The sequence below is a fragment of the Homalodisca vitripennis genome, unplaced genomic scaffold (genome assembly GCF_021130785.1).
Source record: "Homalodisca vitripennis isolate AUS2020 unplaced genomic scaffold, UT_GWSS_2.1 ScUCBcl_2543;HRSCAF=7423, whole genome shotgun sequence".
Classification (NCBI taxonomy): domain Eukaryota; kingdom Metazoa; phylum Arthropoda; class Insecta; order Hemiptera; family Cicadellidae; genus Homalodisca; species Homalodisca vitripennis.
In genome coordinates, this window is record NW_025778665.1 from 18,141 (window position 1) to 37,847 (window position 19,707).

The window sequence follows — 19,707 nt, forward strand, 5'->3', positions numbered from 1 at the left end:
GTTATTTAATTTTTCAGTTTTAATCAAAGTTTTGACTTTAATGGCGTTTTACGGGTTAACCGTTAGAGATACGAGAAAAAGTGACTGGACCTTTCCTGTCAGAAATTTAATTTAATTTTTGTGCCGTCAGATTTGATCTACGACCTACCGTTAAACCACTATCAGGCAGAATGTTAAAGGGGGTTAAGACATCAGGGGGTTTAATTTAGTCAGGATATTACCTGGTCATATGAACAAATTTCCGGGGGGGTTAATGTTACAAGAGGTTAATGACACACGTGGGCCTATTTTAGAGGGTGTTGTGTCTGTGAACGTAATAAAAAACTCTGTCCCTATCTACTTTTGAAGCTTCACTAACGCTCAGCCAACTCCCGATGTGGAGGGGGGTTTTAGTCACTCATTAACGTATTAATACAAGGTCAATCTGGAACCAGCATGAATCGCACTAATTATAGTTGCAAGATTTAAAACCCCTAAAATTGACGACAAAGAATTTGCCTTTTAGAGCATTTACCAGGCTTACGGAAAGATAAACGATATAAAGCTGCTGAACCTTATTTGTAGATCCTATCAATAGCTAGTTACAAAAAATTTTACATTTAAGCTAGGGCCAACGGTTCGGCCATAATCGAGCCCGGAAGGTAAGTTTTTAGGTGAAATTTTCAACATAATCACGTTTTTACGACGACTAAACCATGGAAGATAGGGTAACAGACCACTAGACCTTTTTTGTAGATCGCATTATTTTGTATTAAAATCAAAATTTTAATTTGGCCTAAACCTAAGGTTTTGTCTGCAATAGAGCCCAGAAAACAATATCTCACGTAAAACTTGTAAAATCGATACTTTAAAACGCGTAATGCGGCCAAAACCATTGGGGATAGGGCAAAATGTCACAAGACCTTTATTGTTGATCGCGCTGTTTTTTAAATTCCATTGAAAATTGGTTTTACCTACGACCAGCTATCAAGCCCGGAATGTAAATTTGTAGGCGAAAATTTCAAAATATTTTCACTTAATCGTGTTTTGCGGTCAAACTAATGGAGATATAGTAAAAAGTCACTTGACCTTTATTGTAGATAATATTATTTCCTAAATCCAACCTTTGTTTTATTTTGACCTCCGACCAATGTTTTCGCCGCTATCGACTCCAAAAACAAAGTTTTCACGTGAAAGTTACAAAAAAATTGCACATAATCACGTTTTTCGGCCACACCAATGGAGATAGGGCAAAAAGTCACTGAACCTTTTCTGTAGATCGCGCAATTTGCTAATTTGATGGGTCAATCAGATTTGAGTTACGACCTACGGTACGGCCACTATCTGGCTCGAAACATCCATTTTAGCGAAAAAATCTCTGGAATGTCAAATGTTCCCGCGTTTTGTCGCTTAACCATGAAAGATAGAGCAAAAAGTCACTGGACCTTTTTTGTAGTTCACTTCATTCCTGATCATGAATTTTACGTCAGATCCGAGCTAGCTCAAACGGTTCGCCCGCTAGCGGGCTTACAAGAAATGCCTGCAGGGGTAAAGAATGCGCGATTTTTCGGGAATTTTTTTGAGGGGTTTAGAAGTAAAAAAGTCCGGTTTTCAGACTTTTCCTCCGGGTCATATTGTGAAAGGTACCTGCGTGCCAAATTTCAAGTTTCCAGCACTTCTAGAACTATGTTAGAATTGTATCTATATATCAGTGAGTCAGTTTCACATGCGGCTGTATAAGTATTTAGACTCGCCTTCGGCTCGCTGGGGGCTACGCCCCCAGACCCCATGATGTACGCTTGCTAATTCGGGGATAAGAGCAATTTGGTGATTGGTAAAATTCGGACATGAGGTCGTGCCAGGAAATTCCCTGGGGGGTTTAACGTTACCAGGGGTTAAGACATCAGGGGGTTATCTGGTTATACCAGGAACTTCCCAAGGGGGTTAAGAGATATGGTGAGTGGTAAAATTCAGACATGAGGTCATGCCAGGAAATTCCCTGGGGGGGGGTGTTACCGGGGGTTAATTACACAGTTCGGCCTATTTTTTGAGGGTGTTGTGTCTGTGAACATAATAAAAAAACACTCTGTCCCTATCTACTATTGAAGCTTCACTAACGCTCAGCCAACTACCGACGTGGAGGGGGGTTTTAGTCACTCGGTAACGTAGTAATACAAGGTCAATCTGGAACCAGCATGAATCGCACTAATTATAGTTGAAAAATTTAAAACACCTAAAAAAGTAACGACGAAGAATTTGTCATTTAGAGCATTTATCAGGCTTACGGAAAGATAAACGATAGAAAGCTGCTGGACCTTTTTTGTAGATTTTATCAATAGCTAGTTATAAAAAGTTTTACATTTAAGCTAGGACCAACGGTTCGGCCAATATTGAGCCCGGAAGACAAGTTTTTAAGTGAAATTTTCAACATAATCACGGTTTGCGGCTAAACCATGCAAGATAGAGTAAAAAATAACTGGACCTTTTTTGTAGATCGCGTTCATTAGTAATAAAATCATATTTTTATTCTGTGCTATAATTAGGATTTTGGCCGCAATAAGACCCAGAAAACAAAATCTCACGTAAAACTTAGAAAATCAAAACTTTAAAACGCGTTATACAGCCAAACCATTGAGGTTAGGGCAAAAAGTTACATGACCTTTTTTGTAGATCACGCAATTTACTAAATCCCATTGAAAATTTCTTTTGAGCTACGACCAACCGTTTAGCCGCTATCGAGCCCGAAAGGTAAATTTTTAGGCGAAAATTTCAAAATATTTTAATGTAATCGCGTTTTGCGGCCAAACCAATTGAGATAGAGCAAAAAGTCACTGGACCTTTTTTGTAGTTCATTTTATTCCTGATTATGAATTTTTCGTCAGATTGAAGCTAGCTCCAACGGTTTCGCCCGCTATCAGGCTTCAAAGAAAAGCCTGCAAGGGCAAAAAGGGGTCACTTCGCGAATTTTTTTGAGGGGTTCAAAATTACAAAATTCTGGTTTTCAGACTTTTCCTGGTGGTTTGAAGAATCCAGCTAGGTGTGTGCAAAATTTGGTGTTTCCAGCACTTCTAGAAGTGGGTTAGAATTTGTATACCCTATCAGTGAGTCAGTGAGTGAGTTACACATGCGGCTGTATATATATGGGACTCGCCTTCGGCTCGCTGGGGGCTACGCCCCCAGGCCCCCAAAGTAAACGCTTGCAAATTCGGGGATAAGCGGAATTCGGTGACTGGTTAAGTCCGGACATTAAGTAAATGACAAGGGATTTAAAAATTGACCTTTTTCATAGATTTTTTTCCGGATTCGTAAAAACTTTTGACTTTGAGGGCATTTTGCGGTTAAACCGTTAGAGATACGTCAAAAAGTGACTGGACCTTTCTTGTTGGAAATTTAATTTTGTCTTTCGATTGTGCCCTCAGATCTGATCTACGACCTATGGTTTAGCCAGAAATGAGCTCGGGAGAAAAGTCTGCACGGGTCAGCTATCTTGAATTGTTTAGTATAAACATAATAAAAACCGACCTCAAGGCAGTATTTTAAGTCGAACAGGGGGTTTAATATCACCAGGAGACTATCTAGTCAAGGCGAGAAATTCCCTGGGTGGGTGATTAATGTTAAGGAGGTTAAGACAAGAGGGGGTTTAATTTCGTCAGGATATTGTCTGGTCATATGAACAAATTCCCAGGGGGGGTTAACGTTACCGGGGGATAAGTCTCCAGGGGGTTATCTGGTCATACCAGGATCTTCCCAGGGGGGGGGGGGTTAAGAGATTTGGTGACTGGTAAAATTCGGACATGAGGTCATGGCAGGAAATTCCCTGGGGGGGTTTAATGTTACCAGGGGGGTTAACACATCAGGGGGTTGAATGTACAGGAGGTTATCAGGTCATACCAGGAAATCCCCGGGGGGGGGGGTTAATATTACCGGGGGTTAATGACACACTTGAGCCTTTTTTAGAGGGTATTGTGTCTGTGAACATAATAAATATTCCTCTGTCCCTATCTACTATTGACGCTTAGCTAACGCTCAGCCAACTCCCGAAGTCACTGAAACCTTTTCTGTAGATCACGTGATTTCCTAAATCCCGTTTAAAATTTGTTTTGAGTTACGACCAACCGTTTAGCCGCTATCAAGCCCGGAATGTAAATTTTTAGGCGAAAATGTCCAATATTTTCACTTAATCGCGTTTTGCGGTCAAACTAAGGGAAATATAGTAAAAAGTCACTGGACCTTTTTTGTAGGTCATCTTATTTCCTAAATAAAACGTTAGTCTTATTTTGACCTCCGACCAATGGTTTCGCCGCTATCGACCCCAAAAACAAAAGTTTCGCGTAAAAGTTACAACAAAATTGTACATAATCACGTTTTTCGGCCAAACCAATCGAGATAGGGCAAAAGATTACTGGACCTTTTCTGTAGATCGCGCAATTTGCTAATTTGATGGGTCAATCAGATTTGAGCTACGACCAACGGTTCGGCCGCTATCGGGCTTGAAACATTATTTTATCGAAAAAATCTCTGGAATTTCAAATGTTCGAGCGTTTTGTCGCTTAACCATGGAAGATAGAGCAAAAAGTCATTAGACCTTTTTTGTAGTTCACTTCATTCCTGACCATGAATTTTCCGTCAGATCCGAGCTAGCTCCAACGGTTCGCCCGCTATCGGGCTTACAAAAAATGCCTGCAGGGGTGAAGAATGCGCGATTTTTTGGGAATTTTTTTGAGGGGTTGAAAATGAAAAATTCTCACTTTTCGGGATTTTCCTGGTGGTTACACGTGGAAAGCTATCTGTGTACCAAATTTCAAGTCTCTAACTCATCTGGAAGTAGGTTAGAATTAGTATACGTGAGTGAGTGAGTCAGTCAGTCAGTCAGTTACACATGCGGTTGTATATATATTAGACTCGCCTTCGGCTCGCTGGGGGCTACGCCCCCAGGCCCCCAAAGTAAACGCTTGCAAATTCGGGGATAAGCGGAATTCGGTGACTGGTTAAGTCCGGACATTAAGTAAATGACAAGGGATTTAAAAATTGACCTTTTTCATAGATTTTTTTCCGGATTCGTAAAAACTTTTGACTTTGAGGGCATTTTGCGGTTAAACCGTTAGAGATACGACAAAAAGTGACTGGACCTTTCTTGTTGGAAATTTAATTTTGTCTTCGATTGTGCCCTCAGATCTGATCTACGACCTATGGTTTAGCCAGAAATGAGCTCGGGAGAAAAGTCTGCACGGGTCAGCTATCTCGAATTGTTTAGTATAAACATAATAAAAACCGACCTCAAGGCAGTATTTTAAGTCGAACAGGGGGTTTAATATCACCAGGAGACTATCTAGTCAAGGCGAGAAATTCCCTGGGTGGGTGATTAATGTTAAGGAGGTTAAGACAAGAGGGGGTTTAATTTCGTCAGGATATTGTCTGGTCATATGAACAAATTCCCAGGGGGGGTTAACGTTACCGGGGGATAAGTCTCCAGGGGGTTATCTGGTCATACCAGGATCTTCCCAGGGGGGGGGGGTTAAGAGATTTGGTGACTGGTAAAATTCGGACATGAGGTCATGGCAGGAAATTCCCTGGGGGGGTTTAATGTTACCAGGGGGATTAACACATCAGGGGGTTGAATGTACAGGAGGTTATCAGGTCATACCAGGAAATCCCCGGGGGGGGGGGTTAATATTACCGGGGGTTAATGACACACTTGGGCCTTTTTTAGAGGGTATTGTGTCTGTGAACATAATAAATATTCCTCTGTCCCTATCTACTATTGACGCTTAGCTAACGCTCAGCCAACTCCCGAAGTCACTGAACCTTTTCTGTAGATCACGTGATTTCCTAAATCCCGTTGAAAATTTGTTTTGAGTTACGACCAACCGTTTAGCCGCTATCAAGCCCGGAATGTAAATTTTTAGGCGAAAATGTCCAATATTTTCACTTAATCGCGTTTTGCGGTCAAACTAAGGGAAATATAGTAAAAAGTCACTGGACCTTTTTTGTAGGTCATCTTATTTCCTAAATAAAACGTTAGTCTTATTTTGACCTCCGACCAATGGTTTCGCCGCTATCGACCCCAAAAACAAAAGTTTCGCGTAAAAGTTACAACAAAATTGTACATAATCACGTTTTTCGGCCAAACCAATCGAGATAGGGCAAAAGATTACTGGACCTTTTCTGTAGATCGCGCAATTTGCTAATTTGATGAGTCAATCAGATTTGAGCTACGACCAACGGTTCGGCCGCTATCGGGCTTGAAACATTATTTTTATCGAAAAAATCTCTGGAATTTCAAATGTTCGAGCGTTTTGTCGCTTAACCATGGAAGATAGAGCAAAAAGTCATTAGACCTTTTTTGTAGTTCACTTCATTCCTGACCATGAATTTTCCGTCAGATCCGAGCTAGCTCCAACGGTTCGCCCGCTATCGGGCTTACAAAAAATGCCTGCAGGGGTGAAGAATGCGCGATTTTTTGGGAATTTTTTTGAGGGGTTGAAAATGAAAAATTCTCACTTTTCGGGATTTTCCTGGTGGTTACACGTGGAAAGCTATCTGTGTACCAAATTTCAAGTCTCTAACTCATCTGGAAGTAGGTTAGAATTAGTATACGTGAGTCAGTCAGTCAGTCAGTTACACATGCGGTTGTATATATATTAGATATATATATATATATATATATATATTATATATATATATATATATATATATATATATATATATATATATTAATGTAATGAAAAATAACTAAAACCCTTTAAATTAAAACTTTTTATTACATACACGTGTTTCGGTTTTTAACCATCTTCAGTGTACATTAACCTCTAAATAAATAAATAAATAATAAACAATGAGATATACACATGTGGACCTTTTAAACATATGTTAAATTTAAATGACACAGTTGTAATTTTCTTATTAGTAATCTGTATTTAATATTTTAATTTTTTCAAAAATTGGATTTGTCTTATTTTTCAGATTACTATTTAAAATGTTATGAGGATCTTTATTATAATTTAGATAAATGTGTAATTCTTCTTTTGTGTTTAACTTCTCTCCTTTCCTTTCGATATCTAAAAATTTCCATGTTCTTTTCAATATTTGTGTAGTTATGGTCAGTCTCCAATAGGTGTTCAGCAAAATTTGATTTTATTGTAGACATGTTATTTGTTTTTAAAGCTTGTATGTGTTCTTTAAACCTTTTATTAAAATTTCTTCCAGTTTGCCCAATATAATAGCTTTCACAGTCACTACAGTTAATTTTGTATACTCCAGATTGTTTGTATAATTCCTGTTTGTCATCATTTTGGTTGACTTTGTTTTCAATAAGTTTAAATGTATTATTTCTTGTTTGGTGACTGATGGAGAATTTTGAATTTTGAAAGGTTTTTCGAACAGCTTTGTTTAATTTAGTGTTGAATGGTACACATATATATTTTTGAATTTCTGTAGTATTATGATTAGGTAGTATTTTGTTGGTTTTATTAATTTTTCTTGTTTTCTTCTTAATCATTTTGTCTACAATTTGGGGTTGATATCCATTTTTGACAGCTAGGTATTTTATTATTTTTATTTCTTTATTTTTATTTTCATCACTCATTGGTATATTTAACATTCTGTTTACCATTGAGTGAAATGCTGCTAATTTGTATTTCCAAGGATGGTTAGAGGATGATGGTATTAGAAGATCTGTTTGGGTTGTTTTTCTATAAATTTCAAATGAGTGCTTTCCATTAAGATTAGAAATACTTATATCAAGGAAGTTAATTTTGACTTTTTGGATTTCTTTAGAAAACTTAATTGTTGGTGATATAGAATTGAGAAATGTTAAAAAGTGTTCTGCCTGGTTCTCATCTCCATTAAAAAGACATAATATATCATCCACATATCTAAACCAATAAATTATTTTGTCTTTAAATGGATTAGTGTCACTCATTATTTTGTTCTTTTCTAAATGTTGCATATATATATTTGCAAGAAGGCCTGAAAGAGGAGATCCCATTGCCAACCCATCTTCTTGTTTGTAAAAGTCCTTATTGTATTGAAAATAATTTTGATTAACAGTTGCTTTTGTCAATGATAAGATATCGTCAATTTCATTTATATCTAGTTTACTGTATTTTATTAGATTATCTTTTAGGATTTGAATTGTTTCTTGTTTTGGAATGTTTGAGTACATATTGTTAACATCAAAAGAAATGAAGAAAGAGTTTAATGGAATTTGAATATCTTGAATTTGATTTGCCAGATTACTTGAATTTGATATACTGTAATTATTTTCAAAATGTATGTGGGTTTTTATTTTGTTATTTAAAAATTTACATACCTTGTAAGTAGGAGAGTTACGAAAGTTTACTACTGGTCTAATTGGAATATCTGGTTTATGTGTCTTAGGTTGACCTTTTTAGAGTAGGAGCTTTTGGATTTGTCATTTTGAGTTGGTATTGTTCTGCTTTTGATAAACTTTTGCATTTACTTATTGTGGCATTTATAATTTTTGTGTATTCTTGAGTTGGATCCTTTTTTAAATTTTAAATTTTGTTGCTGTCAATGAATGTTTCAACTTTTTCTTGATATGTTTGACTGTCGATAACTACTACAGTATTCCCTTTGTCAGCCTTTGATATTATACAATTATTTTCTTTTAGTTTTCTTGATATGGATGTTACTAACTTCATATCATTGTTTGACGTTTTTATTGATTTGGGATTTTGTACTTTTAAATTACTTTTGTTTAGTTCATGGATAAGATTGTATCGGAAAGGTTCTTGGAGTTCTGTGTCTGTTTTCTTTATGGCTGTTTCTAAATTGATTAGATCATCTTTGATTGTTTGAATTTTATGGTCCAGATTAATATTATATTTGAGTGATTTGTCCAATAGGGCCAACTCCTCAGCATTAAATTGGATAGATGATAAGTTTTTTATTCTTGGGTAGAAATCTTCATTATCATCAAATGTATAGTTTTTTGAATTATTTTCTTCCTGTGAGTTAATCAATTTATTAATCTTATTAAGATGGACCTGTTTTTTCTTTAAAATAATAGGTTTGATCCATTGCTGTGTATTAATATTAATTTCTTCAATGGTCTCTTGGTGAAATGTTAATTTGATTTCTGTTCTAATATCTTCAATTGATCTGACTATTATGTTCATTTTTGCATATAAACTGTTAATTTCTTCTTTTATCCATATTATTTTCCCTCTTTTTAATGCTTTTAGCGCAGCTCTTGATGTAGATTTAGTTTTTAATTGAACATAATTTGGAATAATATTTTCACTCAGGCATAACTTATTAAACTGTATATCTTCTCTTACCTTTGCCAACTTAAGTGAGAGGTATTTGTATTTGTGGACAATGGATTGGTTGTTAGTCATATTTGTTATGTTATTAACTCCACTTATAGGGTTATCTATTTATATTAATGTAATGAAAATAACTAAAACCCTTTAAATTAAAACTTTTTATTACATACACGTGTTTCGGTTTTTAACCATCTTCAGTGTACATTAACCTCTAAATAAATAAATAAATAATAAACAATGAGATATACACATGTGGACCTTTTAAACATATGTTAAATTTAAATGACACAGTTGTAATTTTCTTATTAGTAATCTGTATTTAATATTTTAATTTTTTCAAAAATTGGATTTGTCTTATTTTTCAGATTACTATTTAAAATGTTATGAGGATCTTTATTATAATTTAGATAAATGTGTAATTCTTCTTTTGTGTTTAACTTCTCTCCTTTCCTTTCGATATCTAAAATTTCCATGTTCTTTTCAATATTTGTGTAGTTATGGTCAGTCTCCAATAGGTGTTCAGCAAAATTTGATTTTATTGTAGACATGTTATTTGTTTTTAAAGCTTGTATGTGTTCTTTAAACCTTTTATTAAAATTTCTTCCAGTTTGCCCAATATAATAGCTTTCACAGTCACTACAGTTAATTTTGTATACTCCAGATTGTTTGTATAATTCCTGTTTGTCATCATTTTGGTTGACTTTGTTTTCAATAAGTTTAAATGTATTATTTCTTGTTTGGTGACTGATGGAGAATTTTGAATTTTGAAAGGTTTTTCGAACAGCTTTGTTTAATTTAGTGTTGAATGGTACACATATATATTTTTGAATTTCTGTAGTATTATGATTAGGTAGTATTTTGTTGGTTTTATTAATTTTTCTTGTTTTCTTCTTAATCATTTTGTCTACAATTTGGGGTTGATATCCATTTTTGACAGCTAGGTATTTTATTATTTTTATTTCTTTATTTTTATTTTCATCACTCATTGGTATATTTAACATTCTGTTTACCATTGAGTGAAATGCTGCTAATTTGTATTTCCAAGGATGGTTAGAGGATGATGCATAATATATATATGCAACATTTAGAAAAGAACAAAATAATGAGTGACACTAATCCATTTAAAGACAAAATAATTTATTGGTTTAGATATGTGGATGATATATTATGTCTTTTCAATGGAGATGAGAACCAGGCAGAACACTTTTTAACATTTCTCAATTCTATATCACCAACAATTAAGTTTTCTAAAGAAATCCAAAAAGTCAAAATTAACTTCCTTGATATAAGTATTTCTAATCTTAATGGAAAGCACTCATTTGAAATTTATAGAAAAACAACCCAAACAGATCTTCTAATACCATCATCCTCTAACCATCCTTGGAAATACAAATTAGCAGCATTTCACTCAATGGTAAACAGAATGTTAAATATACCAATGAGTGATGAAAATAAAAATAAAGAAATAAAAATAATAAAATACCTAGCTGTCAAAAATGGATATCAACCCCAAATTGTAGACAAAATGATTAAGAAGAAAACAAGAAAAATTAATAAAACCAACAAAATACTACCTAATCATAATACTACAGAAATTCAAAAATATATATGTGTACCATTCAACACTAAATTAAACAAAGCTGTTCGAAAAACCTTTCAAAATTCAAAATTCTCCATCAGTCACCAAACAAGAAATAATACATTTAAACTTATTGAAAACAAAGTCAACCAAAATGATGACAAACAGGAATTATACAAACAATCTGGAGTATACAAAATTAACTGTAGTGACTGTGAAAGCTATTATATTGGGCAAACTGGAAGAAATTTTAATAAAAGGTTTAAAGAACACATACAAGCTTTAAAAACAAATAACATGTCTACAATAAAATCAAATTTTGCTGAACACCTATTGGAGACTGACCATAACTACACAAATATTGAAAAGAACATGGAAATTTTAGATATCGAAAGGAAAGGAGAGAAGTTAAACACAAAAGAAGAATTACACATTTATCTAAATTATAATAAAGATCCTCATAACATTTTAAATAGTAATCTGAAAAATAAGACAAATCCAATTTTTGAAAAAATTAAAATATTAAATACAGATTACTAATAAGAAAATTACAACTGTGTCATTTAAATTTAACATATGTTTAAAAGGTCTACATGTGTATATCTCATTGTTTATTATTTATTTATTTATTTAGAGGTTAATGTACACTGAAGATGGTTAAAAACCGAAACACGTGTATGTAATAAAAAGTTTTAATTTAAAGGGTTTTAGTTATTTTCATTACATTAATATAAATAGATAACCCTATAAGTGGAGTTAATAACATAACAAATATGACTAACAACCAATCCATTGTCCACAAATACAAATACCTCTCACTTAAGTTGGCAAAGGTAAGAGAAGATATACAGTTTAATAAGTTATGCCTGAGTGAAAATATTATTCCAAATTATGTTCAATTAAAAACTAAATCTACATCAAGAGCTGCGCTAAAAGCATTAAAAAGAGGGAAAATAATATGGATAAAAGAAGAAATTAACAGTTTATATGCAAAAATGAACATAATAGTCAGATCAATTGAAGATATTAGAACAGAAATCAAATTAACATTTCACCAAGAGACCATTGAAGAAATTAATATTAATACACAGCAATGGATCAAACCTATTATTTTAAAGAAAAAACAGGTCCATCTTAATAAGATTAATAAATTGATTAACTCACAGGAAGAAAATAATTCAAAAAACTATACATTTGATGATAATGAAGATTTCTACCCAAGAATAAAAAACTTATCATCTATCCAATTTAATGCTGAGGAGTTGGCCCTATTGGACAAATCACTCAAATATAATATTAATCTGGACCATAAAATTCAAACAATCAAAGATGATCTAATCAATTTAGAAACAGCCATAAAGAAAACAGACACAGAACTCCAAGAACCTTTCCGATACAATCTTATCCATGAACTAAACAAAAGTAATTTAAAAGTACAAAATCCCAAATCAATAAAAACGTCAAACAATGATATGAAGTTAGTAACATCCATATCAAGAAAACTAAAAGAAAATAATTGTATAATATCAAAGGCTGACAAAGGGAATACTGTAGTAGTTATCGACAGTCAAACATATCAAGAAAAAGTTGAAACATTCATTGACAGCAACAAAATTAAAAATTTAAAAAAGGATCCAACTCAAGAATACACAAAAATTATAAATGCCACAATAAGTAAATGCAAAAGTTTATCAAAAACAGAACAATACCAACTCAAAATGACAAATCCAAAAGCTCCTACTCTAAAAGGTCAACCTAAGACACATAAACCAGATATTCCAATTAGACCAGTAGTAAACTTTCGTAACTCTCCTACTTACAAGGTATGTAAAAATTTTTAAATAACAAAATAAAAAACCCACATACATTTTGAAAATAATTACAGTATATCAAATTCAAGTAATCTGGCAAATCAAATTCAAGATATTCAAATTCCATTAAACTCTTTCTTCATTTCTTTTGATGTTAACAATATGTACTCAAACATTCCAAAACAAGAAACAATTCAAATCCTAAAAGATAATCTAATAAAATACAGTAAACTAGATATAAATGAAATTGACGATATCTTATCATTGACAAAAGCAACTGTTAATCAAAATTATTTTCAATACAATAAGGACTTTTACAAACAAGAAGATGGGTTGGCAATGGGATCTCCTCTTTCAGGCCTTCTTGCAAATATATATATGCAACATTTAGAAAAGAACAAAATAATGAGTGACACTAATCCATTTAAAGACAAAATAATTTATTGGTTTAGATATGTGGATGATATATTATGTCTTTTCAATGGAGATGAGAACCAGGCAGAACACTTTTTAACATTTCTCAATTCTATATCACCAACAATTAAGTTTTCTAAAGAAATCCAAAAAGTCAAAATTAACTTCCTTGATATAAGTATTTCTAATCTTAATGGAAAGCACTCATTTGAAATTTATAGAAAAACAACCCAAACAGATCTTCTAATACCATCATCCTCTAACCATCCTTGGAAATACAAATTAGCAGCATTTCACTCAATGGTAAACAGAATGTTAAATATACCAATGAGTGATGAAAATAAAAATAAAGAAATAAAAATAATAAAATACCTAGCTGTCAAAAATGGATATCAACCCCAAATTGTAGACAAAATGATTAAGAAGAAAACAAGAAAAATTAATAAAACCAACAAAATACTACCTAATCATAATACTACAGAAATTCAAAAATATATATGTGTACCATTCAACACTAAATTAAACAAAGCTGTTCGAAAAACCTTTCAAAATTCAAAATTCTCCATCAGTCACCAAACAAGAAATAATACATTTAAACTTATTGAAAACAAAGTCAACCAAAATGATGACAAACAGGAATTATACAAACAATCTGGAGTATACAAAATTAACTGTAGTGACTGTGAAAGCTATTATATTGGGCAAACTGGAAGAAATTTTAATAAAAGGTTTAAAGAACACATACAAGCTTTAAAAACAAATAACATGTCTACAATAAAATCAAATTTTGCTGAACACCTATTGGAGACTGACCATAACTACACAAATATTGAAAAGAACATGGAAATTTTAGATATCGAAAGGAAAGGAGAGAAGTTAAACACAAAAGAAGAATTACACATTTATCTAAATTATAATAAAGATCCTCATAACATTTTAAATAGTAATCTGAAAAATAAGACAAATCCAATTTTTGAAAAAATTAAAATATTAAATACAGATTACTAATAAGAAAATTACAACTGTGTCATTTAAATTTAACATATGTTTAAAAGGTCCACATGTGTATATCTCATTGTTTATTATTTATTTATTTATTTAGAGGTTAATGTACACTGAAGATGGTTAAAAACCGAAACACGTGTATGTAATAAAAAGTTTTAATTTAAAGGGTTTTAGTTATTTTCATTACATTAATATAAATAGATAACCCTATAAGTGGAGTTAATAACATAATATATATATATATATATATATATATATATATATATATATATATATATATTTTTTTTTTTTTTTTTTTTTCACCTAGCCAGTTTGGCTTCGGAAAAAATGTTTCCACAATTGATGCAATAAACAAGCTTGTGGACCTGATAGCTGAGGGCTTTGATAGACGAAAGTACTCACTCAGTGTCTTCTTGGATCTGTCCAAGGACTTCGACTGCGTGCATTATGCTACACTGCGTGTGAGTTTGAACATTGCGGTATTAGGGGACTGCCACTAATGTGGATCAAGTCTTTCCTTGAAGGCAGATATCAGTGTGTCCAAATTGGAAACTCAATCTCACCTAAAATAAAAATGGACAGTGGGGTCCCTCAGCGATGCGTTATTGGCCCCGTTCTCTTTTTGATTTACGCTAACAATTTGAACATTACTATTAAAAGTGGACATCTTGTTCAATACGCAGATGACACGACTCTCCGTATAAGATTTAAGTCAAAAATGACTTGGAAATAGAAACCTACATGGAAATTAATTCATGCATTTAATTATTTGAAGAAAAAAAACCTTGCAATACACAATTAAAAAACAAACATCATTAATTTCAACTTAGGACAGCAAGACAATGAAAATTTACCAGTGGTCATAGTGAACGATTCTCTTATAGAGGAAGTCAATTCTACTGCTTCCTAGGAATGCACCTCGATAGAGGGCTGACTTGGAGTGATCATGTCGACGGGCAATGTTCCAAAGTTGCCAATGGTATCTTTGCTTTGAGGAACCTAGCAGAGAACCAGGTAGGTTCTGAGGAACCTAGTATTTTTTTATTATACTGAAAAAATTATTAAAATTGCCTATTATGGGCTAGTATATATATGGCCCCTGACGTAATAGCCGCTCATTGACGAAGGGAAATGAACTGTGTGTTACAGGTGTTCAGAAGCGCCGCAAATGCCAGTGGGCTACGCCACAGTGCGCCGCACTGCCCCGGACGTGATAGCCGCTCACTGACGAAGGGAAAATGCCGAGTGGGAGCCGTACAAGCGACGGGTTCCACGTCGGCAACTTCACCTGGTCCGGGGGCAGACGATGGAGCGGGCAGTACAGTGTACCTTGGACACGGACAGGTACCAGTCTGATAGGAATAAACATATATAATATAAATTATAGTAGGTTATAAAAATGTAGATTTTGAGACTATCGTTCGATTTGATATTGTTATTGTTACCACTGGTTTTTGAAAGCCTTGTAGAAGCTATATGGGTACAGCATAAATTGATGTTACACATACAGAACCTAAAGGACGTCTTGGAGCAGCTCAAAACTTATCAAAACTATCGAGATATTGGGTTAAAATAATGACACATTTATATTATCAAAGTTATAGTTTGCTACGGGTTACGCATTGTTGGAACGGGTGTGATTGTTCATAGAGGTTTGTAAAACCCTAAACATGAGAGAGAAACTTCCTCTGCTCCTTTTAAATGTAAAAACCTGAAACTGAGGCAGTCCCCCTTTTAACAAACTAGCATGACTGAGATAAGCTTTAATATCACTAATATGGTTGTTGTACCATGGAATCTGAGCAGGAGGCGACTGAGATACTATCACTAATATGGTTGGTTGTACCATGGAATCTGAGCAGGAGACGACTGGGATAGTCTTTACTATCACTAATATTGTTGTTGTACCATGGAATCTGAGCAGGAGGTGACTGAGATAGCATTTAATATCTCTAATATTGTTGTTGTACCGTGGAATCTGAGCAGGAGACGACTGGGATAGTCTTTACTATCACTAATATTGTTGTTGTACCATGGAATCTGAGCAGGAGGTGACTGAGATAGCATTTAATATCTCTAATATTGTTGTTGTACCGTGGAATCTGAGCAGGAGACGACTGGGATAGTCTTTACTATCACTAATATTGTTGTTGTACCATGGAATTTGAGCAGGAGGCGACTGAGATAGCCTTTACTATCACTAATGAGGTTGTTGTACCATGAAACGGTTATCTAGAACATGTTGAGCTAGTGAATGGCGGAGTTTATAATTGAAAGGCAAATACAACACCCTTACCAACTAGTAGAGCTAAGATCGAAATATTCAGTAGTTTAGTACTTATAAGTGTTCAGAATAACTATAAGACTAAGGATTCTTTCGGCCGTACATATGCGAAGGGCTAAGAAACAATCCTAAAAAATTCATAAGGCTCATATACCTACTTATATTCTCCATTAATATTTGCCTAGACTCAGTTTCTTTGCTATGTCTCTGTCTTTGGGCAAGGATGCATAATTAATAACTAGGTGTGTATTAATAGGTGAGGGAGCGTTGGTCTGACATGGTATTCGTGACAGAACGCCCTCCATTCGCCTTCCCTACCCACTCGGAGACTTCTGCTGGCGGGACGAGATGCTCTTTAACATTGGACGTCTTGGCGACACCCACCACTGACACAACCACTTCGAGTTGTAGACGATGTTGTAGTGGCACCACTTAGTACCAGATGTAATTTAGAGATGGATTTTACATAGTTTGTCACGGGAGTCTAAGTATTATGTGTGTACTACGGAACTGATTACATTGTAACGATAGTGTAAAATAAAACTGTAAAGTATGATTTGCCTTAAGGTGTAAAAACAGCGATGCTATGAATGATATACTTAGGTTAATCTTTATTTTACTTACATTAATGATTAGAATTAATTTTATATCTTATTTAACCTCAATTGAAAATATTGTACAGTTTTTCTTATTTTATTTGAGTTTTTCGTTTTTTTAATTGAAGATTGGAGGTACGTAGATGTGAACTAATTTTATAAAAAATATTCTTAAATATAATTAATTGGTATTGTTTTGATTATTAAGGCGTGAATTGCGTAATAAGTAAAGAATTTGCTTAGTTTCAGCCCTTAATGCTACTGTGATACGTGTTGTATTAACAAGAAGTATACATTACCAATCTAAAAAGTGAAATGTTTGTAATTAATAGCTGTTAAATTTTTCATGAATTGTAATAATATAGTTTTAAAAGTATTATGGTGAAGAAGAGATCACATGTACCTTCACGTTATTCCGACAGTGTATGTACAAAGTACTCATGTTTGTTGAGTGAAATAAATTAATATTTTTGTACTTTCTGCAAGTATGCTTTTATGTCAAACCTTATATAATATCCTTTTTGTTCAAACTCCACAGTTAATATCATAGTGTATTGGTTAATTTACAAGATATTTCAACATAAAGAGGCGACATGAAAATTAGGCCTCTTCTTTGTTTAATTACTTAATGTAATAATGATAAATAAGGTTGATCTAAAGAATATTACAGTAATACATTTGAGTATCTACGGAGAATCATTTCTCTTAACTGAAAAATAATTAATTATATAAATGTAAGAAAATTAATTATTTACTGATTATTTTTATGCGACATAATAACTACTTCTCATCTTAAAATAATATAGACAATAAATCTCCTACCTAAAACTCTGCTTACCTGAATACTTTACAACAGGTTATACTGGTAATACTACTTATTAAAAATACTAAATATAGGTAATACAGGTTATGGGGCCTTTTTTCTTGCGGTATAAAGTACTGTGTGATAGGTGTCTGCAGAGGATTAAAACAATGTTCAAACACGCTGTTTAAATTCGTTGGCATTACAATGAAACAGTAACCAATATTTTTTATAATAAAATATGTTTCTAGTTTTTATGGCCTTAATAGCCTACATTAAATTTTATTGAAACAGATTGAGTCAGATTTAAAGGAACATTGACTAAGTACTTTCCTGAAAATTAAAATTTTCATTCTTTTATTGCATTATGTGACAATGATATAATCATTACTAAGCCATCAGGCACGTACTGATGGTTTGTTTTAAGTATGATTGTGTACAAAAATGATCCGTTTTTTCAGGAAGGTTTCACAGGCAGCTGTTGAAGTGTGTTATAATATTGTATAACGCTGACTAAATAGTATATTGTGTGGCAGAATAAGTCCTCTTGGGTTATTCCTCATTTTTGTTTCTCAGGGACAGAGCTTGGTATTTTATGGCTTAGAATATTAAACAGTTACTGGAATCAATACTGAAATGTAGAATTATGTAGCTACCTAGTTTGATAATTAAATAATTTATATGATAAATGTATTGAAAAATAATAATTGAATTCATTGGAATTAAAGTGTAAACAGCTATATGTTAAAGTATAAAAGAACAGTTTTAATAACTTAGGTAAGATGTACAATTTTTTATTCCCTTACTATTCTAACATATTAATTGTGATGAATTAAATTATTATTTTTAATATATATTCATCATATAAATTATTTAATTATATATATATATATATATACATATATATACATATACATATATAATTATAATATGTTTAAAATTTTTATATTTTCGATAAACAACACTCAAGGTGAAAAAGGTGTTCACAGAATAGAAAGATGGAATTGAAGATAATTGAAATAAACACTAAAACATAGAGTAGACGTTCGCTTTAATCCGGACGTAGCCTCTAGAGGAAAAATATTGAGGGCAATATCAGTTGAGAAATGAATAGACCAAACTCAAGTTTGTAATGCTGGAAATACTACTGATAGATTGTGAGGGGAAAATGTAAGTTCATCAGACATATTGCTAAAGAACTGCAGTCTTTAAAAATGTTAAGCCAATGTTGGATATATAAACATTCGTGGCATATTAAATTGAAGTCGAAAAATTGTTCCAGGATTGAATAATTAAAAAAATCTTAACGAATTACTCTTAGCTTATAATGTTTTACTTATATTTTTATCTATCTTAGAAAATTTAAATATCTGGTGAAATAGAGACAACGTTTTCCACATTACATATGTAAGTACAAACAGCTGGTGTCTTTCGGTATTCTCAAAAGAGACTTCTCAAGTGAGTTAGAATCTCTTGGAGTGTTTGAGGGAGTCAGACTCGGATACTATAAAATACGGTTTACAGTTCGGTCTCCAGGGAGATTTCATTGCCAAGTTAAGAAGTTATGTTTTTGTTTCATTGATAAAAATGGATATTGCTTTTCATCTGTTGTTTATATCATGAAAACAACACCAATATATACTCAATATTGTATATATTGGGTTTATACAATAACGTGATTGTATTTCTGTTTCATTGCCTTTGATTTTATAAAGTCAGATAAACCAAAATACACAGTTAGAAATAATCTTGCAACATAAACCTTTTTTAATACCTAAGTATTATTTTTACCGATTGTATTTATTACGATATATTACAAATATACACTAAAAATCTATTAATTTTTGTACAAGGTGACGGATTCAACATTTAATATTATGAGATTTTATCTAAAAATAGTATGGGGGAAATGAAAATGGAATGTGGGGTTAACAATGACTCTAATCT

At 32.9% G+C, this 19,707-nt stretch overlaps 1 protein-coding gene across 1 annotated transcript in view; it reads left to right on the top strand.

Annotated features, from left to right (window-relative positions):
- Window positions 1–17,438, top strand: part of LOC124372110 — a 35,543-nt gene extending 18,105 nt beyond the window's left edge. Inside the window, exons 3-4 of the mRNA XM_046830478.1 lie at window positions 15,228–15,422; window positions 16,619–17,438. Of these exons, the coding sequence (XP_046686434.1) occupies window positions 15,228–15,306 (79 nt within the window). The 3' untranslated portion in view covers window positions 15,307–15,422; window positions 16,619–17,438. The remainder of the gene's footprint in view (window positions 1–15,227; window positions 15,423–16,618) is intronic.
- The last annotated feature ends 2,269 nt before the right edge of the window (window positions 17,439–19,707 follow it).